This window comes from Lipotes vexillifer, unplaced genomic scaffold (genome assembly GCF_000442215.2).
Source record: "Lipotes vexillifer unplaced genomic scaffold, Lipotes_vexillifer_v1.1 scaffold647, whole genome shotgun sequence".
Taxonomy (NCBI): Eukaryota; Metazoa; Chordata; class Mammalia; order Artiodactyla; family Lipotidae; genus Lipotes; species Lipotes vexillifer.
Window position 1 is genome coordinate 1 of NW_006793865.1, and position 27071 is coordinate 27071.

At 38.8% G+C, this 27071-nt stretch overlaps 1 protein-coding gene across 1 annotated transcript in view; it reads right to left on the reverse strand.

The window, feature by feature from the left end:
- Positions 1-702: 702 nt before the first annotated feature.
- SPEF2 (sperm flagellar and cilia associated 2) overlaps positions 703-27071 on the reverse strand; it is a gene marked incomplete at its 3' end in the record, with an annotated part of 107407 nt that continues 81038 nt past the window's right edge. Inside the window, exons 16-23 of the mRNA XM_007466842.1 lie at positions 22455-22563; positions 21266-21423; positions 17594-17758; positions 13803-13877; positions 6741-6889; positions 4486-4613; positions 4264-4402; positions 703-840 (exon numbers count right to left, since the gene is read on the reverse strand). Coding sequence (XP_007466904.1) covers positions 703-840; positions 4264-4402; positions 4486-4613; positions 6741-6889; positions 13803-13877; positions 17594-17758; positions 21266-21423; positions 22455-22563 — 1061 coding nt within the window. The remainder of the gene's footprint in view (positions 841-4263; positions 4403-4485; positions 4614-6740; positions 6890-13802; positions 13878-17593; positions 17759-21265; positions 21424-22454; positions 22564-27071) is intronic.

Consider the following 27071-nt stretch of genomic DNA (forward strand, 5'->3'; position numbering starts at 1 on the left):
CAAAAAAAAAAAAAAAAAAAAAAAGAGAGAGGGGAAAGTTTACTTTTCCTTTAGACAAGGCCAGTCAAGCAACACAGGTTGTGCATGACACCCCACCTTGCCCCAGTTCTTAAAAACCCTCCAGCCCTTATTCTTGGCAGAGCGGGGTATCCAGACTTAGTCTGTGCTCTCTCCCCTATTGTTGACAATACCTTGGCATAAAATCAACGTCTGTCTCTCCAACTTGTCCAGGGCAATTCATTATTTTAACGGGCTGCAAAAATAAATTAATCAGATTGTTCTGATGAATGGTCTATTTTTCCAGTCTGGACACAAACGTTTTTCAGGAATCAAGTGCCTGCTGAGTCTGATCCAGCCCACGCTCTTGTGGCAGGGCTGCTTTCCCGGGGACACTTTGGGTGTCCGCTGGGAGAGGCTGGCATGGTAACGACCCAGGACAGACACCATCTCTGCTGTCCCCTCCACAGCTCTAGGCCACCTGGAAACAGCTGGTGGGTTGTAGCTTGAGATGCTACCAGTTCTGGTGTTTGTTTGGCCGGGGACAGAATGGCTTATTTCAGCTAAGCCCCTTGGCAAGTTGGAGCTCAGGCTGGGCAGAGTGCTGTGAGTAAAATAAGCCCCTCACATTCCCAGAGGAGTGGTTACAGGACGGACGTGGCCATGGAGAGAAGAGTCTGTGTCATCCTGACTGGCCGCTCTTACCTGCATCAGTGAGAAGAAATGGTTCATTGCGATTCCGATCGTGTCCTGCAACCAGCTCTCGGTAATGATGTCCAGACACTCCTGCTCTGCCTCTCCCCTGCGGGCATCACAGATGTCCCACAGGCGGTCCCGTAAATCCTGCACACAAACACTGCTGTGAGGCTTCAGAATCACAGCTCAGATGACCTCCGTATAATAAAACTAAAATCCTTTGCCTGTCTTAATGTGTCTGAAGAAAATTTAGACCTAATACACTCATATATTTTATCGCTTTGGTAAACAAATGTTTATTTTGCTTCTACTCTGTCAGGCCTTAACTTGTGCCCAGGTCCACAGTTTACTTTATTCATGGGGGGCTATGTTTTATGTATTCTAATCCTTCCTCAGAAGATTTGATTGGCCAAAAAAGACCTTTCAGGGAATTTTTGAGGAAATGGTGTATTGTTGGTGTAAGAAATATGCTGCTTTATTGAATCCGAGGGCATAGGCTTGTTAATTAATCATGAGTGGAGCATGTCATTCTCCAAGAAATAGGGTCTGAGCTTAATAGGATTGTCTGAAAATAAGCTTTGTATTACAGAGCTAGCAGTGAAAAAAGCATCTTTTAAAGATCCGAGCTCTGCCACTTACCAGATCCTGAGGAATAATGTTGATGATACCTTTCTATGTGCGTCAGTGTTCAGAATATAAGTCATTATACTTATATTGACTCATTTAATGCCTCACAACCACCTCGGGTCCTATTATTTTCTTCATTTTGCAGATGAGGATACTGAGTCAGTCACAGAGAGGTTATTTTCCTAAAGTCACATTATGAGCAAGTGGTAGAGACAGGATATGAGCCTGTGGTCTTGTCTGTACCACTAGATTAGGGCTCAGTTCCTTGACCTGTAAAATGGGGATATTATTTACCCTTTGGATGTGCTGCAGTTAGCCTAAGCCTATAAAGCACTCAGCACAGTATTTAGCACACAATAATTCCTCAGTTATAAACAGTATCATAATCTTATTCATAGCAATGAAATATCTGTTTAATTAAAATTCCATTAAGAAAATATATACAGTCCAATAAAACTTGACAGTTTTCACGATCATAATAATTGATTGAACATTTACTGTGTGTTGGGCATTGTGTTAAGTGCCTGACGTTGATTACTTCACAAATCCCCACAGTAACCAAGGGAGAAGTTTCTGATGAGAAATGTGATGCCCAGAGATGTTGAGTCTCTTGCCTATGGTTTCAGCGCGGTGAAGTCAGGAATTCGAACGCAAGCAGTTTGATTCCAGTGCCTATAGTGGATTTTACTTCTGTGATACTGTGTTTATGGAACACTTAGCATTTTGGTTTGTTACCTTGTGGGGGCTTCACATGAAGTGAAAACATCACAGGCATTTTTAGAGCTATACACTAATATCAGAACAGTACGCCATTCTTTTAGAGCTGATCTTGACGTCTCCCTGGTCTTTCCACAAATGCTATATCAGACATCCAGTGAGGACTGACTTCTGCTCCTCAAACATCTATGCATTTTAAAAAGACAGGAGAGGAAGCAGTTGAGGAGAAAGTACGAAAGCAGGAGCCTGGGACCTTGTTTCTAGCTCTCTTTCTGCTCCCGACTCACTGGGAGGCCTTAGCAAGTACCAGTGTCTCTGTGGCTTGGTTTTCTAATGGTAAAGTGAGGACAACATGATAGCAGAACCTTTCCATTAACTTCTTAGGATTGGAATGAAAGAAGCCAAGAACAAGGAATATTACCAGGAATAAAGAGGTTAACTACTGGCAAATAGGATTATGGATTTGTCATTTCCAATTCTGCTTCTTTTAAATATCTAATCTGTCTATAGTACTTTTGGAATACAGGAGGGCCAGGATTGTGAATAGGCAGGAAGGAGATAGGAAAGGCAGATATGTTTTAGGATTACCATTTTAGGAATGTCTAAGAACAGGTAAAAGACTTCAGTTTATTGGGACATTGATTAATGCAATACCTTCTGGATTAAACCCTCCAGCACCCTGGTCATCCAAGTTACCATAATGCCTTCACTTAATTTCAATAGCTTCCCAGTTGGTTTTCCAATTGCTCTCAAACACACCAAGAATCCTACCTCTTCAGTGCCTTCGTTTTTCCCTATGCCTGATACACTCTTCCTCCCCAAATCTGCATGGCTTATCTCACTCAACCTCTCCTGTCCTGAGTTTGCTCAAATATTGCCTTCTCAGTGGGCCTTTCCACAACTACCATATACTAAATGGTACATCAACGTTCCTTCCCTCCCTGCCCTGCTTTCCTCCTTCACGTAGCTCATATTATCAGTGACATACTCGCTATACATTTACTTGTTTATTGCTTATCCTTTGCATTCTGGCCTCCAGAACATAAACATCCTGAGGTCATAGGCTTTTTGTTCAGTGTTGAACCCCCCCCCCCCAGGACTGATGTGCATGGCAGGGCTGATTTTGGTTACCATACATTTCCTCTTCTCATCTTCCAGTAAATTGTCTCCCCCCCCCCCCCCCCCCGCCCCTTGAGCAGTGCCGGGACCATGGTAGAGCTCAATAAATATTCACAGAGCAGATGAATGGGTCATGGGGTAGAGCTTGGGAATTTGTTGTCGTTGACAAATAAATACTGAGATTATAATCAGATATGACTACTAGTAGCCTATACTTAAGGTTGTGGAAGGGGAAAGAATTCCCCTGACAGGATAAGGGGCTCTGTAAATCTACACAGGAAAGACAAAAGGTGAGAGATTGAAATTAGGCTTCTTGTACATCAGAGGACCTTTTCTAAAGCATCAGGGTAATATACTCTGAATTTATCATATACTTATGAATTTATCAAAATCTGCCTGTCTACCAAGTGCCAGGCACTGTGCTGCTGGAATACAAAGATGTATGAGATTTGGTACCTTCCCTCAAGAGATCTATTCGATAGAGGCAACACTTCAGGCTTTCTGGGATATTCCCTATTCCCCTTCTCCCTGACATCAACCAACCATATAACTGTATCCAAGAGAGGCACGTACTTAATACCAGGCTTGGACACACTTACATGACCCAACAAAAGGGTTAGGAGTCTACAAAGTAGATGCCCAGAATGCTCTTGCACCGCTGGCCTTGGCTTCTCCTTCCAGAAGCATTGGCTACCATATTCTCATTCTGAACTCAAAGTACAGAAGAGCAATTGTTCTTGAAAGTCGGAAGGTCAGTGTTCAAACCATTTCTCCCCTCATCCTCACACCTCATGAGAGTAAGAAGGGGATGAATTAGGCTTTTTTGGTTTGTTTGTTTTGTTTTGTGGTATGCGGGTCTCTCACTGTTGTGGCCTCTCCCGTTGCGGAGCACAGGCTCCGGATGTGAAGGCTCAGCGGCCATGGCTCACGGGCCTAGCCGCTCCGCAGCATGTGGGAATCTTCCCGGACCAGGGCACGAACCCGTGTCCCCCGCATCGGCAGGCGGACTCTCAACCACTGCACCACCAGGGAAGCCCTGAATTAGGCTTTTGAAGTACAAGATTTGAGTGTGGAAACTCTGGCCCCGCGGGTCATGGATTCCCTTACATTCACTCTTTGGTGTAGTTCAGCCTTCGTTTCCTCATCATCCCACAGGTCATCAGGAAGAGAGTTGAAATCAGCCTGCCACTGAGATACAAAATCTTGCTTGTGGTCCGGACGCCTTAGAAACTGCTGGAAATCTGTTCTGTAAGGCATTCAGAGAATCAGATGGAGCTTATATGTCCTGCCTGTAAACTACACGGTTGTAACTTTGGAAACTTTACTTACCTAATATCATATAAGTAAGCAATCACCATATGCTGGCCTTCTCTCAGGTGCCTGAGTACTGTTTTGATGGAATTTATATAGGAATTTTCTATCAGTTTCCAGTAAGGTACTAAAAATGATCGTATTTCCTGTAAAATGGTAAAGCATAAAAATCATAATTTCAAAGTGAAAATTCTTCTGTGTAATTGAGTTAAAAGGGCACTACTAAGCAAGAAGATCAAGTTGCAACTGCAGCCACTTAAGGCATCTCTGTGAAACTTCTTGCTCCTCCTTGCTCCCCCTCCCCCAGCTAATTCCTATTTCAAATCATTTTTCATGTCTGAACGCAGACATATTTTTTTTCAGAAATCCTTCCCTGATCCATCAAGTGTATAGGGTCATCCTCTGAAGTACTGAGGTCCCACCTTAGCACCCTGTACTTCTCTCATTAGAGAACTGATGGCATTAATTATAACTGCTTATTTATTTGTCTATATTCACCTCTAGAACAGCAGTCTCATAAAAACAGGAAGAATTACTATTTTATTCACCACTAAACAGTTTTTCCTATAATTACCACAATGTCTGGGACATAGTAAGTGCTCAAGAAATATTTATTGAATGAGTGAATTGAATAATCACAGACCTCACATTTTGCCTAAGTTGGAGAACACCTAGGGTTTTTGTCAGGGTGATGATGAGGTATTTCTCTGAATTCTCCCTTGAGGTTTTACCTTTGCTGTAAAGTGCACCATGAAAATCAGAAAGTTTCTTTTACATTATCTTTAATGATGCAAATAAACAATGAAAAATAAGAAGTAATCAAATTGAAATAAAATTGAAGATACTTTTTTTTTTTGTGGTACGCGGGCCTCTCACCGCTGTGGCCTCTCACTCTCCAACTCCTACCAAATAATATCATTTTATCTCCTTCCCAACAACCACTTCTGTATCCTGCTTCTATGACAGTTCTTGAATATATTTATTTTTCAAAGTAGCTACTATTTGGCTGAGTGATAGTAATTACACACATCTGTAATTCTATCATTTAATGTTCTTATCTTCAAATATTTTCTGTTCTAATTTCTCCCTCAATGCTAATTAATTCATCAAAGCCTTATCGGGCTTCCCTGGTGGCGCAGTGGTTGAGAGTCCGCCTGCCGATGCAGGGGACACGGGTTCGTGCCCTGGTCCGGGAAGATCCCACATGCTGCGGAGCGGCTAGGCCCGTGAGCCGTGGCCGCTGAGCCTTCACGTCTGGAGCCTGTGCTCCGCAACGGGAGAGGCCACAACAGTGAGAGGACCGTGTACCGCAAAAAAAAAAAAAAAAAAAAAAAAAAAAGCCTTATCAAGAATGTCTAACATACTCTTCAATGTATTTGATTCTGTATTGAATACAGTGAATTGTCCCACATGTTCCTACCCTCCCCCATAGAGTTTACAATTTAATTGAGGAGATAAGTAAGACATTTCCCTAGGAATGTTCAATAATAATTGCAATTCATGATTGGGTCTCAAGTGCCTGGCACAGATGGTCAGGGCTAAAAGTTCTTGAGAGTAAGAAACCATGGAGGACTAGAGTTAAGAAGACAGGGACTGAGTCTTTCAAAAAACTCTTTGTCTTTTAAAAAGTTTTAAAAGAAAGACCATTCTGTGTGATTGTCCCAAGATGATTTATCTATTAAAGCAGCCCAATTTGCCTCGGTGACAACTGGGCTTTGCAGCTGTCAGAGCATAAAGAACTGAATGGAGCTTCCAGGGCTCACCTGGGCGTCTCCTTGCCTGACACTAAGGTACCCATTTAAAGAGCTGAGGCCAGATAGCTCTCTGTTCTTTTATTAGTTTAGTTAGCTTCAAAATTTTCCTTCTATTTCTAAAAAGTCAGGGGTTAAACTTCACTTGAAAGCGTTATGATGTGGGCATGACAGCATGGTTGGAGGGCTGTAATTTGCTGGATATGTGTTCTGGGGAAGATATTCTTCCAGGAAACTGCATCTCTGCTTGTCCCTGGGGTGAAAATTGGCCCTCAAAGAACCCATTTGTTCCCCTGATTGCAGCACTCAACAGCCGCTCAAAGCATGACTCAGAAATTTTAGGGAGGAAAGAAAGCATGGGATGTGATTCAATGAGTATTCTCAACAGATCACCTCGGCTTTTTGATGAATATATGTATCACCAGCTACAAAAGGCCTTTTGGATGGTGCAAATAATGGTGTGAATCTTCCTATAAAAAGGAGAAAGAACACATTCTCCAGCTTGAGTCTAACCTGCCGTACCTCAGAAATTGGTTCATTCACATAAACCCATTCTTCTGATCCTGGCTTAAATGGGGGTGGCACTACTGGAGCAGGTGACACATCTGTAGAGTCAGCAGGTGATTTCTTTACTGGAACTTTCCCTCCTGGAGATTTTCCTCTGGGAGAACCTTAAACATGCGTATTAAATTGTGCCATTACAAGGAGATGAATGGGACCAGATTGTGGTGGATGGATAAACCTATGGTGCCATGGGTCTCAGGCAATTCATTAACTACTTTTTAAGCAACTTTGGGCAGCCTTATCAAATAAAAAATAAAAAAAGTCATTCTCTATAGCCCCCAAATTAACCAATAATACCAAAAGCAATTTTTTTTTCTAAAGCAAATGCAACTTCTCTTGTCCAATTAGCTATGGAAAACAACTTGATATTTTATTTTCATCTCTGTCCTTGCTTCCACAATGCACACACAGGTTTTACAAAGTTTAGGCGCCAGAGAAAAGTGTATTTTATTTACTACTGCAAAAACTGGCAAACTAAACGCTCACCCTGAATGAGAAAGAGAGTAGCTGTAACAGGAGCGGTGCTCTTGGTGTTCTTTGAAACCCAGGGCAGGAGCAGGGAGAAAGAATGCTATTGTAGGAGTCAGTGAGGGATGTAGGGGAGGAGAAAGGGTGCCTCCTGAATATTCCCACATTCCCTGGATGAGGCAGAGGGCTTCTGAGAGGGGAATCTATATCTCTTTGTACAGTCAGGGTGTAGGGAGGAAGGCGACTGCCGTGCCGTAGGTCTGGCTGAATTAAGGCATGAGGGGGAGGGGATAAGAAGGGAGGGGAGAGACGGAGAGGGAATGGAAAGGGAGAGGAAGGAGGGGGAGAAAGAAAGGAGGTGGGGAAGGAGGAAGAGAAAGAGGCCTAATTTCAGCTGAGAATCCAGAAAGGGCGTGTGCCCCACTCTCTGTGAGAACATCCAGGGAGGAGTCCAGACCCGCTAAGCAGTACCCTTATGGTCTGAAAGATCCTGTGACCGAATAAACTACCTTAGCTCAGAAAGCACTGATATTTCCTTAAAGGATCAAAGTTATAGTTTAGAAATTCACTGTTTAAATTCCACTTACTTTCAGTTTCCTTATTAAGATTTTAGATGCAGTTTATATAGATGCCTACAGAATTTGCAGCATTTCTTTCCCCAGAATATATTTCTTTGAGTACTATTTAATGATAATGCTGTTTAGAAAAGTAAATACATCTTCCACTTTTATACTAGTTTAAAATATATGGATTATAAGTAAAGGGGATATTGTTAATTATGTCATATGAACAGTTTAAGTGACTTCTACTTACACAATTAAAACCAGTACTCGTCATCTACAAGTTTAACGTTCCATCTAGGTATCTTTAATTAGAAAAATTTAAGAGCATCTTTATTCAGGTGAAAAGCAAAAATGTTCATAACTTGGTATATTTTTCTATATGATAATTTTTCATTCTCTGAACTGAATCTCTGGTGAAATAAAAGTGACAGCACTATGGCCACTTTAAGATGAATTTCTCAAAGGAGAATTCCTAAGGAGAACTTTGTAATTATAAACGTGGGACTGGAATGAGTTCCTTTTTCTTCTTTTCTTACGTATCGTGATCATTCCGCGAAAACTAAGGGAGCCAGGGAACATTTTTGGACGATGTGCTTTGATCTCATTTAACTTTTATCTAATTGTTAACAATGAAAATGCAAGGGTAAAAGATTTGAATGAATAAAAATGTATCTAGGTCACAGTGAGTGAAAGTAGATGCCACTTTTGAACAAAATCTATCGACATGTCAAATGTCATGAGGGTCATTCCTTGCACCACCCATGCAACCATATGAAGACTTCAGTTTCTAATAAGATATTTGTTTTCATTTGGAAGCTGGATTATTGAGTCCTCAGTGTGGCCATTCTTCATGCATAAAATTCTGGAGAGTAATCTATGCTTAGCATAGAGTAAAGATAGATTTTAGCAAATTTTTTTTTTTTGTCCAGTTATAAGAACCTAACGGTATTACACAGAAGCACGTGGAGCGAGAACAAGTATAAATAAAATAAGATCAAAAGAAAAATGCAATTTTAGGACATGGGATTTATTTAATCATTTTATCTGTAAAGAAATGGTCAAAGTTGAAACTATAGAGCAATAGGCTTGAGCAAAGAAAATAACATAGTAGGAGCTCAGTAAAGGTAAGAATAAATTCCATCAATTGATGAGAGGACATTAAGAAAACTAGAACACTTTCAGATTAAGTTGGCACTACTCAGGGAGATGAGAGGATTGTAGGAAGAAGGAAAAGATGCAAAAAGTCTGATTTTTTTTTTTAAAGAAAGGCATTATTATTACCTTTCAGTCCTAAAATATTTCCTAGTAGGATCTGGCTTAATTAAGGGCTTCCCTAGGTAGAAGTTAGAAGACGGGTTAACAGTGATGGCTTTCTTATTGTCTTGGTTCAGCGAAAAACGACTCTGGTTGGTGACTGAAGTGGAGACTCAGGATGGCTTGGATAAGATGAAAATTTCTGCTCTGCAGCAACGTGGCCAGGAAGAGAAAGAGGTCAGTGCCAGGTAAGGAGCCAGAGATGGAACATGAATCAGCTTATTCTCTAAATCGCTATTTTGAAGGTATTTTGGAAAAGTTTTCTCTCCTTGGTGTCCTAGAGTTCATGTTGTTAGTCTACGTGGAGCTGGAGATATGGAACGTGGACAACTATAAAGTAATGAGGACTGGTTATTTGGAATCCTTTACAGGACCCGATTTTAGTATAATTATACTCAGTGATAAGCGTTGGAAACTCCTTAAGTCAATTTTGCAAAGGATTCCCCTTTTTGCCCACAGTCTTTAATAACTTGGTCTGGAGTCAATAATCATATCCCACACTTATTTAGCCCCATTTACTCTGAGCCAGATTCTGTTCCAGCTGCTTTTTTGTAGTTTTACTAATTCCTTACTACAGCCACAGAGAAGTTACTTTTATGACCTCATTTTACATACGAGAGAACTGAGACTCACTAAGGTCAAGTTACTTGCCCTAGGTCACTTGTATGGTAAATGGCAGAGCTAGAATGTCAGCCCAGGCAGGCTGGCTCCAGAGTCCGTGCATTTGACTGTCATACTTTATTGCCTTTTAGTGTCTGTTGATGTAATTCATGCTCAAAAGTGTTCATTAGATTGATATTTAGAAATTTGCAAGCTTTAGAGTAGTTCTTTTAATACTATTTGCTTGGCTCATAAATTGATTTTAAGACTGTGTTCTATTTACATTGCATTACAATTTAATTGTTCTACTTGTGGTGAAAATTTTATTAAAAGCTACAGTCTGAGAAGTCGATTCATTGAAAGACTCATACTAAAGAGTATAAATAATATTATTTAACTCATTTATATTAGATGATGGTATTAAGGCAAAATCCAGGGAAGCTATGAGAATAGTGTTGAGAGTTAATATGGAGTGTTGATGACATTCGCCAAAGTGTAAAAAGGCCCTAACTTCCCCTTCTCATAGGTTAATGATTCCTAACAAAACACTACCTTATTTATTTATTTATTTATTTATTTATTTATTTTGCGGTACGCGGGCCTCTCACTGTTGTGGGCTCTTCCGCTGCGGAGCACAGGCTCCGGACGCGCAGGCTCAGCGGCCATGGCTCACGGGCGCAGCCGCTCCGCGGCACGTGGGACCCTCCCGGACCGGGGCATGAACCCGTGTCCCCTGCATCGGCAGGCGGACCCCCAACCACTGCGCCACCAGGGAAGCCCTACTTTATTTATTTTGACTCTCCATTTCCTCGTCTTTGAAGTGGGAAATGATCATTCATACTTCACAGGTGGTTATGAGGATTATACAAGAATATAAAAATTATCTTGTATAGTGCCTGGCTTAGGGTAGGTACTCCATAAGAGGTAGTTTGTAACTATGATTATGAATTATGTTATCAAAGGAGATTGTTGAATTTTGATATCTGAACCATGATTGTAAATTAATCATCAACTTTCTGATGTGTGGTGTCAACTTTCAGATGAAACCCAATGTGTTTTGCATGTGCTCTAAATTCTATTAAGACCTTGTACATTGCACCACATACTCTCCTCTGTTTAAGGTCCCAGGTGATAAAAAATGTATTTTAGAAATTAATCTTAGAAAACCTTAGGGCTTTTTATTTCTATTTCAAAGTATTGTTATATACATGTTGTTTTTAAAATTGTAATCCAACTTCAATATTTTGGGGAACAGGACATATTAGAAGTAATACGTTAGAAAAAACTGAATGTTTCTGATATTCCAATGGCTAGAATAGAACAAAAAGTCTTGGGCATCAATATAGTAGTTCTTCAACTTTAGGGATCACCAAAATTCCCTAGAGGGCTTATTAAAACACAAATTGCTGGGCCCCTCCAGGAGTTTCAGATTCAGTAGGTCTGGGGTGGGACCAAGCATTTGTTTTTCTAATAAGTTCCCAGGTAATGCAGATGCTGCTGGTACAGGACTGGGCTTAAAGAGCCACCATGTTAGTCGATGCATCTAGATATTTCAATTCCATTTCACTTTCATCTTTTTTCTCTGTTCTTCCATGTCTTTCCAATTAAATGTCATTAATGTTTAAAACATTGACATAACATTTATCGCTACGTGGCCTGATAGCACCTAAACTTTAAGTCAGATCAGAAGGCAAGCACTGGGACAGTCCCAATACTAATACATGGGCAGGCCAGAAGAACTAAAGAGGACATGATTTCCAAACATTTATTCCACAGAGCTCTAGTCCCAATGGATTACCCCTCCAAGAGAGAGTTCTGCAGCCACAGTGTTTTGGGATATTACATAGTGTATCTCCTACTGCCTTAGAGATAGATGATTACAGGAGATACATATCTATATCGACATCTATCTCAGTTGAGATGAAAAACATTTTAATTTGGTGTAACTCAGCATTTTCTGAAATTGGTTGATTAAGGAAAACTCTTCGTTTAGCCCTTAATTAACACCTCCTACGTAAGGTCATAGAGTTGAAAAGCCCTTATTTTATGAAGGAGTAAAACGGGGCCATGGCAAATGGTTGAAGATAATAAGAAATGCTTTAAGAACACCATAAATACAATTGCAAATGGCATTTCAGTGTCAAGATTTTGGAGGGAGAAGGTTGGGATTGATCTAATACACAGAGAAAAATAGGGATGAATCAAAGATGCCAATAGCAGGAAACAATGACAAGTCTGAAGGAAGGAAAAAGGAGATGGTTCCTCAAGCCATAAGAGATGTTTTCAGTATAATTGGTGTCAAACAGCCTGTGAGGTAAACAGATAACCAATCAATAGTGTTCACCCCCAATGGAATTAGTTCCAAATATTAAGAATTAAAATCATTAAGACTTCCTCTTAATGAAGGAAATTCTGTTATACATGCCAAAACAACAGCATTTCTATGTAAAAGAAAGACTTCTAAATCTTGATCGAGAGTTTACCTATTTCAAATATTATTGAGCACAGTAGAAATCGTGTTTATGGAAATAGAAACACAATAGTAAAATAAAAGCAAAAAAATGTTTGGAAGTTTTTGGAGGTACTTAAACTGAGCTAACTGCATGACTCCAGTGAATATATATCTTACTGGTGGAACTTGTAGTTGCTTATGGTTTGAGTGTGTATACCTTCATCTAAGGATGCTCTCAAAGCATGTGAATTATTCTGTCTAACTTGATGATTTGGCACCTAATATGCATAAATATATTTAATTCCTATTTTTGATGATTCTATGCTGATCCTTCATTTGCTTTTGCTGATCACAATAAGGAAACAAGGGATGCATAATGTAAATGTGAAAATTATTCTCCTATTTGTAAACAGGTGAGATAGAGCAGAGCATAAATTATAGCCAAAATTATAGGTAAATTTTTCATCTCAGTGTTAACTCACCAGTGACTCTAGTTATATATGCCTATCAGGTCATATAATCAGAGAAGGGTAAGATTCTTTGAGAATCATGGTTATGCATCTTTAAATGCCAAAATAAAGATCCTTTTAAGCCCATCATTTTGTGAACATGGCACAATCTTGGGCTGCTACTACACTGGCAATTTGTAATGAAAAATTAAACAAAGGTACATACTTCATGACAACCCCCTTTGTATGTACCCTGCAAAAGTCAACTGTATGTGTCCATAACTGCATTTCAATCTTTCATTGGTTGGTGTAGCAGCTTCAATGTACAATCTAACTAATATGCTTTTTAAAGCCTATTTTCTTCTGCCAACTATCAATTATTTACAAAATTTTATCCTCCTTATTTCACAGAAATAGTTAAAATAAAATAGAAAAAAGAAAAAGAAATTAGGGTCAGGAAAAATGCAACTTAAAGTAGAAGGTCAAAACCAGGAGAGGAATTAGAAAGCAGACTCTGGGATCTAGGTCCTTGTGCAGATACTAAAATCTTATAGACACTAGTTTGTTTCTGTACTTCTAGACAGCCAAAACAGAAAAGGAAGTGCTATCATTTAGAGGTGCTAACTATCTAGCCACGCAGAGGAAGAAAGATTTTCCAGTTCCTTGATTCTGAATGAAATTTCCCACCTAGGATTTCACATAGGGGTGACTGAATGATGTAATGGGCATACTATCCCTTCAGCAAATAAAATACCAGGTTATTATTGGTATAATAAATGTTTTACCTCCACCGCTATTGTGTTGAGGACTTTATATCAAAGTGCTTATCAGTGAAAGCAATTCTATGGGGGACCCAAGAAAATATGGTTCAGCATGTAGTTTTCTGATGGCATAGCTTAGCCCAAGGATAGCACCTATAATATCTATGATGAATGGATATTCTGTATCTTAGATATTCTCTAAATTGTTCCTCACAAGCATCACTTTTCTCAGCAGGACCTTTGCTAAGACCCGGGCTACAGAAACACTGAGGTTCTGTTTTATTGGCAAGGACTTATGGTTTACAAATGCCTGAGAGAGGTATTCAGTGTATACTACTACATAAATATAGCTATTTTCACTGAAAATTATAAAATGCAGAATTATATTTAATCATATCTATCTTGATCTGTACCTTTTCTTTTGAGTGAAGTTTCACTTTTCTTCCCTTTACCTTCCTGAAGAGATTCTCGATTACCATGCGGGGGTTCTAAACAAAATTCAACACATAATTATCATTGATGATTTTCTTCAATATCCTGGGCTATGATTTGTAAGCAATCAAATGCTATTTCTCAAAAACAGTTATATTTGTGAACTGCCTAAAATGGTTTAGGCCTTTATTGTGAGTTAAAATTAATCTGAAGACAGACTGTGCATTGAAATTTCTTGAATGACAATCCTGATAGTGCTATTCTATCTTGTGACATTGAGAAGTTGAGTCCTAAGCTTAATATCAACATTTGGTAGTGAATTTGATTGTAAACTCTTTAGTGCAACATAGTTGCAGAATCTTAAAAGTTAGTCACAAGTCCATTGGAAGCAGATGGCTCTATTTGGGTATAGTTCACTGGAATGATCCCTATACAGTAAGACAACTGGGTCTGTGATAGGAATGATGCCAAAACACCTTGAAGAAGAGTTAAATAACCACTAAGGAGCATTCTTGAACTTCTATTGACCCCACACTTGGTTGCCTTGTGACTCCTACATTCCACTGTGCATTGACTGTAACTTGTAATGCAAAGGATGGTTTGGGAATATATACGCTGGGTTCCCCAGAATCTAATTCAAAAATATATTGGAAAGGGGAAAATGGGAAACTGATGAGCTGGAGATCAATAAGATGTCCCAAATAATAATTAGTTCTTTGAAAAAAATCACTACATCCCACATAATTTACCAAACAAGTTCAATCGTCTTCCTCCCTTTGCCCTGGGCTACAGTTTTGTTTTTTTTTTTTTTCCTGCATTGGAAGAATGCACATATGGGACAATTTAAATGCTTGTGATGGAGAGATCATCTGACCTATTCTTTGTATTTAGAAGTGTTAGTTATAAGAATGTGTAAATACATAACTCATATCACTTACATTTAAACATCTCAGCTCCAAAAACCAACATTCCATAGAAATAAGACAAGTGAAGGAAAGAAGGATTAACCTTGAAACTTTGTTAACCTCCATAAAAGGACTTTTAAACATCCAAATAGTTGAACACCAAACTCATTCATAAATAAATAAATAAATCCAAACATTTGAATTAGTTGCTTTTTTTTTTTTCTTAGAAATAAGCTTGATAAAAAAGTCTAGATAAGCTCTTAGTTCCTTTAATAACAATACTCTGGGTAACCAACCATTTAGCTCTAAACTTTAACAAAAGGCAACAGCAAAGAAGGTAAAAATAGAGACACCTAAGATGTTGAACTTATAAAATATTGTGAGCAAGTCTAATTTCTGCTGGGGATAGCATGCACTCTGCCTATTTTTAAAAATTATTTCCAAAATGTATTCTGAAATTGCAAAATATATTCCTAGCAGCATGGATAGCAAGCACTACCATACTTTGTCACACTCAGAACTTTAGTTTTAAATTAAATTCTGACATTTGGTAGTACTCTTGATAATAAACCCTTTAATGGGACATAACTGTGAAGTTTTTCAAATTTAATCTCAAGTGCATTTGAAGCAGATATAAAATACAGAGCTGTAAAAATTTAATAAACAGAAAGCACAAATAAATAGAGTCAGGAAACCAGAAGGGGGAGCTCTCATGCCCTAAGAGGACAGCATTGCCCAACAGGAGGAAGGAAGACTCCTCTTCTTTCTTGGCAAGGACTCAGCCAATGAAAAGCCATGGACTCATCAAGTACTATGGCCCTCCCAACTTCCTTTTCCCCTCTATAGAAGCATTCTCCTTCCCTTGTCATGTGGAGACTTGCACATGGCTTACCATGGTTGCAGATCCCGAATTATAATTTCCTGCTAATTCTGCATAAACCCATCCTTGCTGGAGAAATATCTGGCAGTCTATTTGTTTCAGGTCAACAGACCCATATACAATGTAGAACTATATTTGGACAAAATGACTTAGTACTCAGTGTACTATGCTTCCTTCTTTACCCTATTTCCACCTTTTTTTTTTTTTTTTTTAGAAATAATTTCTCTTTTCTTCTCAACTTTTAAAGGAGATTGTAATTGGATATTTGCTTTGGGCTTGTTCAGAAGCCTTAGGCTTTTAGTTCTGCAAGTATGTTCTTTTGAAAAAAACTGTAAGTCATTTATATAAAAATAAACAAACCTGGGAACTTCCCTTCCTAAAATCATTTATCCCAGCTTCCCTGAGCTGTAAGGGCAGCGCAGCCTGCGCTATTGCCTCATCAACGACTACTAGCACTGAGATCTCCTTGCAATGATGCGTTGCAGTTGGAAGGCAGTAATTGGGCCCCTGGGGATTAATTCTTCTATATATTTTTAAAGATCAGGCACTAACCCTGCCCTTGGTGGAAAAAAGAGACAGATACAACCACTCTTTGAAGCAACAATAGCTTTATTATTCCTCCAATGCACAGTATTCAAGTATACAATTTTATTGAATGTCATGAGCAAAGTTAAGAAATTTAAAGACCGAACCGTGTTGTAACCAGAAATGCTAAAGATGGGTTTCAGGGAATGGCTCCAATCCACAGATACTCCTGACTGTGAAGCCGAGGGGAGGAAAGGGAGGGGAGGCCACGGCCATAGGTTAAAGGCCTAGATGGGTAACTCCAGGCTCCCTTGAGCCTCTGTGGAAACTGTCTTCCCTGGCTAAACAGCATTTTTAAGGTTTCCATTTGTCCTTCAGACCACTGCTTTGTTTTTCTAACGGTGAAAGTATGTATGGTTAATTAATTGCTTTGTCCTTTATTGTTTCATACGATAAAATATTTTTTTAGGATTTGCGTATTTTGCCTTTAGTTAAGCCCCATTTTATTGGAGTACAATGGTCTTTAATAGACCATAATATATGTTATTAAAGTTTTCAAATGAATTTGTTTAATATTAATAAATCTAATTAAAAAAATCAGACCCATCTCAAATCTCCATGAAGTAGAAATATTATGGAGTTTAGAAATGCAATCATGACACAATATCAAGAATACCTAGGTAGACTTGTGTAACTGCACAGCCAGCTACTTACAAAGCTAAAACCAGCCACTAGAGCCACATTTGTTTCATACACACAGCACCAAACTGATCCTGGCATTCTCCCAATATCACACATCTCAACAATTGAGGATCTTACTTTTGTCGTTATATTGTCTACCACTTAACTTAATGGTCCTTAGTGGTTAAGGATCTAGAAAGAACTTAAGCTAAAAAATATTCTCTATACAAACTCTATTCATGTATGTTATATATTATAAATATACAAGTTTACTGAGATGTCAGGTGCTTGTTTCCAGTCTTTTATAATCACATAGCACTGAAGAGTGACAGTTACATATAAATTTTAGTCTCTAAAGAATGCTGTTGGTATGTTTCCTTATTCCTGTGGACAACAGGTTGTGCTAACTCTCATTTTCTGAAGATGGTCTCGCTTTTTACATAAACACAACTCTATCACTCTGCAAATAGATGTCTGTCCTCTTGATCTGCTCTAAGCTCCTTCTGGTATTCTCTGCGCCTTCCCTCCTCTCATCTGTGGTCTTATTCTAATCAGTAGATCTAGGTGTGAGGACTCCACATTCCTTCCCACACAGTAAAGTACCTCTGCTTTGTGACAGCTGTGCTCTCAGTGACTACTGCTTTTCCTCTTCATCTGAGCAGACTGGAGGTTGCTCAAAGCCTGAATCTAGATAAATGGACTGGTACTATAATTTATCATTCTTTTCTAAAATGAAAATGAGAAACTGGCAAACAGGATTAGAAATCGTTCTGTCAATCACCTGATGCTGGTTTTCCTTTTGCAGCAGGAGTTTTGGAACGCTCTCGCCGACGGTGGACTTCCTTCTCTTTTTCTGGTTCAGGAGGAGGGGGGAGAAGGGATGTAGCCTCAGTTGGGGAAACTTCTTCTTTTTCCTCAGCTTCCTTTTCTTCTAATTTCTTTTTCACTTCAAAAGGATGATAAGAATGGACCTTTATTAGCGCCTCCGGGCACCTACGATTTCACTTGAACTAAGATAAACCTAAATTAATATAAAACTGCTCTTACTGGATTAGGGCGAACTTCATGTTTTAGGGCTCTCCTTTAAATCATTCAGTCCTTAAAACTAAGATTTGAAGTCTTCTCTGCCTGGTTAGAAATACAGCTTCCCATGCCTCTGACGGGGATGATGTGTGTGTGTGTGTGTGTGTGCGTGCGTGCGTATCAGGTGGGAAGGCTTGTTGTGCCATGTGTAAAACCAACAATCTAGAAGTAGCCGGTGTGTTGCGATAGAAAAATAAAAAAAATATGTCAAAATTTCCAGGGGAAAAACAAGGTGAAAAAGCACAAAGAGAAGGTGTCGGGAGGACACGGAAGGGAAAAGAAATGTGCGGCACCGACATCTAGGGGTAAATACATATGAACCATTTAGAATGGTGCTCAGTACACAACTAAGTCTTAGCATTTCATTCTTTCATGCAGCAACTACTTATTGAATCTGAGTTGTGCCGTGAAGAAAAGGAAGGGTTATAACAATAAGGTAAAACTACACTAGTACTGTCAGTAATAATATAATAATAATAATACGAACAATGCTAGGTGCAGTTGTGGTTGCCAGAGATACAAAAGTAAAACAAAAGAGAAAAATCACTGCCTTGTGAAGCGAAATAGAACAGAGTAAAGGGGATCAGGAGTGCTGTGGGGCCACTCTTAAAGTTTATTTAACCAGAGTGCTTTGCAGGGTAGACCCGCTGAGAAGGTGGCATCTGAGCAAAGACTTGAACAGGTTCAGGGAATGTGTGCTCCAGGCAGAGCAGACAGTCAGCCCGAGGGGCTTAAGGGGCGGAGCAGGGCTGGTTCCCGAAGGTCTAGGCTCCTATCGTTGTTATGGCCCTTTGCCTTTCGGGATTCAGGCTCACCCTTCCCAGTGTGTGCCTTAAACACAGGAAGGAGGAAGAGCATGGGAGGGGAGCTAAGACTTCCTGAGACACTTTGTGTGACACTTCGCATGTTTTAACTCATTTAATAACTTTACCCCTGTAGCAGGGGCAGTGAATAACTGCAGCCATATATGGCTTTTTTGTTTGTTTGTTTGTTTTTTGTTTTTGCGGTACGCCGGCCTCTCACTGTTGTGGCCTCTCTCGTTGCAGAGCACAGGCTCCGGACGCACAGGCTCAGCGGCCATGACTCACGGGCCCAGCCGCCCCGCGGCATGTGGGATCTTCCCGGACCGGGGCACGAACCCGTGTCCCCTGCATTGACAGGCGGACTCTCAACCACTGCGCCACCAGGGAAGCCCCATGTATGGGCTTTTTTATCCATACTCCCTTTGCTCTCAGATTATTCTTTTCAATTCAGCAAGGCAAGGAGGCTTCATTCTATTAGAATTTTTTTTTTTCAAACTGGAATTTTTTTTCCTGATTATAAAAGTGATATATAATTATTGTTTTAAAAATTCCCACAGTTTAGACAAATTATCAGGAAGAGAAATTTCCTGTTGTCTCTTTGTCCTCTGTCTCCCTCATCAAGGATTGTACAGCTAAAGAGAAAACCACAGGCCCCAAATGGCATCACTTGTGCTAAATAAAGCCCATGATACCAAACCTAGACTTACTACCTGCCTCAGTTGCAGTTTCTACCTTCTTCAGAAATGTAATTTTAATCAACCAGCTTGGAATTTTCTGGTCGGCACCAATGAGGCGATCTGTCATGTGGGTCCTCTCTATATATCCCCACCCCCGCAAAGAAGAGGCAATCTGCATGGTAAAGACCCCTGCAGTTCCCTTCCTCCAAAAAGAAGATGTCCTGGCCCAAAATGACCCTTTTTTTTTTTTTCCTTTTTGCTAATGACTTCCCTGCCCCACCCTCCTATGTAAAAAAGCCTTCTATTTGTACTGTTCCACGGAGTGCCCTTCTAGTTGTTAGATGGGATGCTGCCCAGTTCACGAATAGTTGAACAAAGCCAGTTAGAGCTTTGAATTTACTGCGTTGAATTTTGTTTTTTCTTGGCATATATTGTCAGACTTTTTTCTGTGCCTACATATTTAATAATAGACATACTTTTAAAAACAAAAAAGGGACAATTTAAATATAACCTGATTTTCCCTACTTAACAGTATATTATGATCATTTTTAAACAGCAGAATATTTGTAGCAGTACCATATCCTTTTATTTTTTGTTTTTAGCTTAATCAGGATGTTTAATACAGAGCACTGGGCTAGGTAAATGTTTATTATTTTAATGACAAAATATTTATTAAAAATAATTAACTGATTGGAATGTAAATCTTAAATAAGTGGCAGTAGCGTCTGTTAATGTAATAAGTGATCAGAATGTAAAATCTTTAGGAAAATGTTGAAGTGAGTCTGATAGCTGGCAAAAACACTGATTCTAATTGGTAAATGTTAGAAGCTACAGCCCAGAATCAGTTTGCTTTTGCCTCCCAATCAAGACCCTAGAGGTTTCCTCCCTCCTCTCAGCCTAATTTCTGAGTGTTAAATAACATGTTAAGCCTCTTATATAATATATGGGTTAATTTTTGTTTTGTCTGAAAGCTTCACATGGCTGTTTTTGGGGAGCAGACACTTCGATGTGGGTGCTTGTCTTTCTAAGTGTGAACTCCTGGGTCCCCAAGGTGACTGTGGCTTATATTTATGCACTATTTTGGTGTCAGTTCACTGATAGATTACAGTAGTTAGGTCATAAATCTAGGGATGGGAGACAGCATGCTACCAAGGCAGTTTTAGAATCCTTGTGATATTATTAATTTTGACCATTTTTTATTATACCAAGAAATTGCAGTTGTCAATATGGTCAGGGGTGATTGATAAACAAAAGGGAAAGATTTATTTCTGAATTCATTTCTCAAAGGTAAAATCTCCATTGAAGTCTGGCATTGACAGTGTATGAGACTAAAATTCCTTTCAATAACAAATTCCAATAATACTATGAAAAGTTAATGGGCAATTATTATTGGCTGAATGAAGGAGGAGGGAAGTCGGGCTGGTTTAATGTAGGTGAGATGCACCCAGGAGCAGGCTTATAAATAAGTAGTTAATAGTCAGTAAATTCATACCAACACAAGAAGATTTGGGGGGAATAATCTGCCTAGTGTTTTCATCCTAAAAGGATAATTCACTCCTTGTTTCCTTATAATGCTGAGGTCAACAGATTGAAATCTTTACCCTTCTCTATAACACCCTTAATTTTTAACTCTGCTATTTTTTTCACCTGAAAACAACCTTTCAGCAAGATGACCTCTTTTGATTAAATTAAATTAAAATGAAGAAAGAAAAATCTTTTATTTAGAAACATTTTCAGTGGAAAGCTAAAATCAGAGGTAGAAGATACTTATAGATAGTATGATCCAAGGAGAAGAGAGAAATTTGCAATCGCATTTTCACTTCCTCCTAAGTTCATTAAAACCACACATTTTCGTTATGTAAGCTCAAAATTATAAAGAACTGTAATTACCTTTATTCTCTTTTTTCATTATTTCAGTCATAAACATTTCCTTTACTTTTTGGCACAAAGACTGTTTATCTATGTCAGCATTAATTTTTATCAAAATGTTTTCTGGCTCTGTAAACCATTGCTCCAATAAAGGCCAGTTGTCCAAGAAGCCTACAATTCTGCAAAACCCAAATGTTATATGAATATAGCATATTGACTGAAATATTAGAGTAATATTAAGCATGATTTATCTGATGTATGTAATGAAAACATAAGCTGCCAAAAAAAAATCTGAAAAAGCAACTTTAAGAAATCTACAGGCAATGAAATACTACCCACTTTAAAGAAGAAATCATTTAATGCTGTCTAGCCATATATTTTGAGGTATATGAATGAGAAAAAGAAGATTTGGCAATTCTATCATTTCAGGAAACCTTTAGTGTGGGTTCATGTCTCTAAGGAAACATCACCTATACTCATAGCAGACTAAACTCTGAACACCCTTCTGATGGTAGCTACAGCCTGGGCCACATAGGTCATCTACTTTTTCTTAGAGAAGTTAAAGAGACCTTTGAGTAATTATAGATGGTTCTGACTTATTTGCTTTACTCAAATATACTCTTGGAATGATTTTTGAAACAGTCTTGTCTTCCAAGAGTAGACAGGCTTAACGTAGCTCAAATTCCTCTTCCCTGCTTCACTTCATATTTTTAGAGTTCTCAAGGTTTCAAAAAATTGTCTAATTTTGCCTAATTTTTTTTTCCAATGAGCAAATTGCATACGATTGAAAGAAGGTTTTTTAAGCATAACTTCACTTTAGTAACACAGAAATGGTTTTAGAATTACACTCTATAATCTGATGCCTAGCTCTTTGACATTCCATGATCTTCCTTGGCATTTGCTGAATGAGGGCTGAATTAGGATTCCATATACAAGCTTACATAGCTTGTAAGTTCATGTAGCCATAAAGGGAAATGTTGCCTGATTTAATTATTTTCTTCCCAGACTATGATGACTTGTGCTCTGAATATAAAAGCTAACACATAAATATTTCACTCAACATCAAAGCTACTTAGTTTTGTTTTACCTGTAAAAGACTGAACGCTAAGAAATACATTTATTTTCTAGATCGGATTATTCCAAAGTGACTAGTTGTCAGTCTGTTCAAAGGGTAAGAAACAAGAAGCAAGGCACTGAGTCTTAAACTAACCTATGCTGTATTTGGTCTCTTAAATTCTGGTCTTCATCCACATCTTGGTTTTTAGCAGCTACACGTTGATTGATGTCTTCATGAGGAGTTTCACTTGAAAATGCTTCAGCTATGTTATGGAAATTACTTAATTAGACAATTTGCTAAAGCAGTCAAAGTTGCAGTAGCACTGCTAAAAGGTACTGATACAAGAAAGTCAAATAGACATGGTCCTGCCTTTGGTCCAATATTAATTAAAATGTTAAACAAAATGCTGAAAAAGTATAGTTTTGGGATCAGAATTCAAATTTCCCTTGGAAATTGGGGAAAAGGAGGTAAAATACAACATTGAAGAGGAGCTGTAGCTTTAAGGTAGAGCGTCTTGGGACTGACCTTGAAGAGCAGAGAATAAAAAATGATGGTTTGTCATGAATAACAAATTAGGAAACAATTAGAAAATCAACACCATGCTGTAAAAGCTAAGAATGAAATAGCAGGGTGGCCATAAAGTCAAATATGCAACTTATTTGTGGATATTATATTACAGTACAATAGAGCGATTTATCTTTCTTTCTAAACTTTATGATTTTTCTAGAAGAGACACAAAGGAATATACGACAAGAGACCAAAACCAAAAACGATCTCAACTTCTCTGATTGAGTCCTATTCAGGATTAAGCTACAAAGGCCAGAATACTCATGAATTCAGAATAAATGGAAAATCATAAAGAGGAAAAAAAGCCTTGAACTAGATTGAAAGGAATTAGATTACTCAGTCAATGCAAGAGAACATTGAAGAGCGAATTAATAGTGTTCAAGGAAATGAAGGACCTTCACAGGATATAGCAATCGATTGTTCTCCCTTTACATTCATGATAGAAAAAGAGGAAATTAAGTATTATAAGTAATCTAGAGATGACTTATGGTATATGGGAGGATATGCATAGGTTCAATGCAAATATCACACCATTTTATATAAGGGACTTGAGCATCCTTGGATTTTGGTATCCGAGGAGGTTCTGGAATTAATCCCCTATGAATGCTGAGGGAAGACTGTATTACATTATTTTGTATTCACAACAAAACTTGTGAAGTAGGCTTGTGATTCTAAAATTGTCCCAAATGGCATAGTTCATAAATGACAGAGAAAGGAGTTGATTCCAGTCAATCTAATTCCAAGCTCTGAACTTCTTTTTAATTTTTAAACTATTTCTTGAACTACACCTGCCAAAAAGAATGCATACGTGATTATACAGCTCAATGACTTCCCAAACTGAAAACAGCACCCAGATCAAGAAACAAACATTATCAGCCCTAGAAGCCCCCTCATATTTCTTTTCAGCCACTATAAGTGACTAAAGTTATCCATCCAGAGCCTGCACTCAAAACCTCTCAGTACCTCTCCCCATGTTACGAATGCCGCTGTTCCCTCTCAGGCTGACCAATGGCCCAAGGCACTGGCTAAAAACCCAGGCAGCCACCTACTGGTGGCTTCCCTTCTGACAAAAGCTTATGCTCCCACACTAGCTGAACCTTCTCCTTAGGTCTCCTGGTCTCCTACCAGTTGGCTTTGAGCCTGGGCCACTCCTCTCTGCCCAGCCCTGGCAGGACTGATGTTCAGTCTTTGAGGCCGCTTGGCTTTGGCTGCATGAAGGCTGCTTCCCTGTGATGACATCCTTCAGGCTTCCCCACGGACCCCAAGCATTGCAGGGCCATGCTGCAGGCAATGCTGGTGACTGGCCTCCCACACCCCAGCCCAGGCCTCAGGAAGGACCCCAGCCCACTGGTCTGGGAGGAGGAGAGAATAACACCTTTATTTTGAAAATCTGTCCTCCTTTGGCTTATATGACATTACTGTCCCTGCATTTCTTCCTTTCTCTCTAGCTGCTGCTTCTAAACACTTCTTCCTTTGCTCTCCCCACTGGCTGTCTAGGCTGTCATCCTGGGTATTTTTTAAAATACACTTTTCTTCCTAGATGATTTGTCTTACCTTCAAACCCTTAACTTTAGTACACACCTTCCCTCCTGACATCGAGACCCATTTATAGAACTGCCCTCTGAACATCTTAGCTTAAAAGTCCCATAGGTACCAGGTACTTCAAGTTCTACATGTCCCTAAAGAAACTCTTGTGTTTCTTTCCATATTGTCTAAGTGAATGGTATTATCATTCAAAAAATTGTGCCAGTCAGAAACTTGAAGTCACCCTGTTCTCCCTTCACTAAATTCACAACAAAATGAATGCCCCCATCCCAACTGATCAGTAAGTTCTATAGTTTCCCCCTAAATAGCACCTGAAGCTGACTCTTTTTACCTTGCCTTTCTAGCTGTCTTAGTGCCTTTGTTGCTTTTCAGATGGTGATAGTTTTATAACTCATTTCATTGCTTCCAGTCTCACTCTCCATCCAATGCATCCTCCACACTGCAGCTAGAATGTCCATTACGAAAAGCATATTGAATTGCATTAAATCTCAGCTTTAATAGAATTCAGTGACCTCACATGGCTTCAGGATAAAGTTCAAACACTTTAACTTGGGTCAAGACTTTTCAGCTGGCCCCTGCCTACCCTCCAGGCTCATCTCTGTCACTGTTCCGCACCCTGCTGCCTAATGATAAACGTGCTGTTCTCTAGACGGACCCTGCTTGCCAATTCCCTCGCCCTTCCTCCCTGTCTTGGTCTGGTAAATCTCTTCCCATGCTGGGCTCACCTAGTATAGCATATAAGTGATTATATTATAATAATCAGCTCACTTTTGTTTCTTCTCCCACTGCATTGTCAACGACTCAAGGACAGGGACTTGCCCTTCATTTCTGTATTGTCAGTTCCTGGCATGTTATAAATGTTAGATAAATATTTACTAGTGGCACCCTTTTAGCTCCCATCGCTCTATAACAGTGTTATCTGATAAGACAGATCTTTCTGAGATGATGAAAATGTTCTGCATCAGTGCTGTCCAGTATGATAGCCACTAGTCACATATGTATATGAAATGTGGTCAGTGTGACTGAGGAACTGAATTTTTAATTTATTAATTTTAAATCATTTAAATAACCACGTGTGGCTATTGGCTGCCGTGTTGGAAGTACAACTCAATATTATAACTCCTTGGTTCCTTAGCTACAATTTCCACTAAATTCTTTGAAGGCAGGATCCATTTCTTCTTTAATACAGAATCACCACTGCCAATCAGAGTATCTGGCATTTAGCAAGCACGCAATAAATAATAAATGAATGCGTGAATGAACAAGATATTTTTGAAGGATAGAATTTCATATGTCCAAAAGAGTTCAGGTGGGGTCTAGCTTAAGATGAGGAGAGCAAGTTGGCAAAGTGATCTTTCAATGGCCATTCCAATCTTATATTCCAAAAAAGAAAAACCTTAAGCTATGTAAGAGTCACACTTTATCTTAACTTAAAATACTTGAATATAAAAGCTGCAGATAGATTTTCAAAGTTGTGGACATATTTAGGCTACTCGTTTCTGACCAAAACATGTAAGAACTATAAACTCAATGATTTCAGACCAGTTTTTGTGATTTAGAAGAACCTAATCTAGTAGTTGGCTCAGTTCACTTCAGACCTAGAATATATATGATTAGAAATACATATAAAAATAAAAAAAATTAATAGTGCTTTAACACTAAGTTCTGAGGGTAGATAAATAAGATTATTTATGTGTATATGTACAAAAAACTTGACAAAAAAAATTCTCCCTGTCGTAGTGAATAAAGGGCAATTCTGAGCCTAGTTATAAGTAAGTGGTCTAGAATTAAGAAATTAAACTAGTTAGATGCTAACATCAGCTTTGATAAATTTTCCAGAACCATTTGTCAGGTAATTTTGATAGAGAATTGAAAGAACTCACACTGGATTGAGTAGATTTCTTGAAAAGTTTGTGCCAATTGGTTTCCTTCTGTTTTTTGAAACACACAACAAATGCTTCCTAGGGATCCTCAAGAGGGTAGGCAAAACTTCTAAGGTCCTTGTAGGATTATAATCAGCTTTTAGGGACCATCTCACCCACAGGTCTTTGTGTGTACTTAATAGTTCGTCATATCTTGAAAGCAAGTCAGACTGATTTGAGTTCAGGTGAACAGGGATGAGAATTTGGCTGAACAAGCAGAATCATCACTACTGTCAGCATAGCTCCCTTGTATGGAGAGAAGTAAATTCTCCCTTTTGAGATCTAATGGTCAGCATCCAGTTTAAACTACTGGGCTCAACAGCTGAAGTCGTATCTAATGGCTTTGTCATTTTATTTAAGTAAACAATGAAAGGAAGATATCGAGATTTTACAAACTCAAAATAAGGAAGAGTGTGACCTTGGACGAGTCAAGTGCTCATGCTTTAAATTTCCACCTATAAATAAAGGCACTGGAATAGGTGATCCCCTAAGTCTCTCCTAGCTCCGAATGTCATTGTGTTAGTAGTAACAGCAATAATGAAAGAATTATGCTACAATTTGTTAAAGGGCAGTTTTTTAAAAAGGTAAAATCAAGACACTCAAACAAATATAAAATGACATCATCTAATTTTTCAAGTAATGAGGGAACCAGTAAGATGTGATGTTACAACTAGTACAAATGACAATCTGAATAACAGACCTATTTACAGGTAGTCAGGAATGCCGAAATAGATGG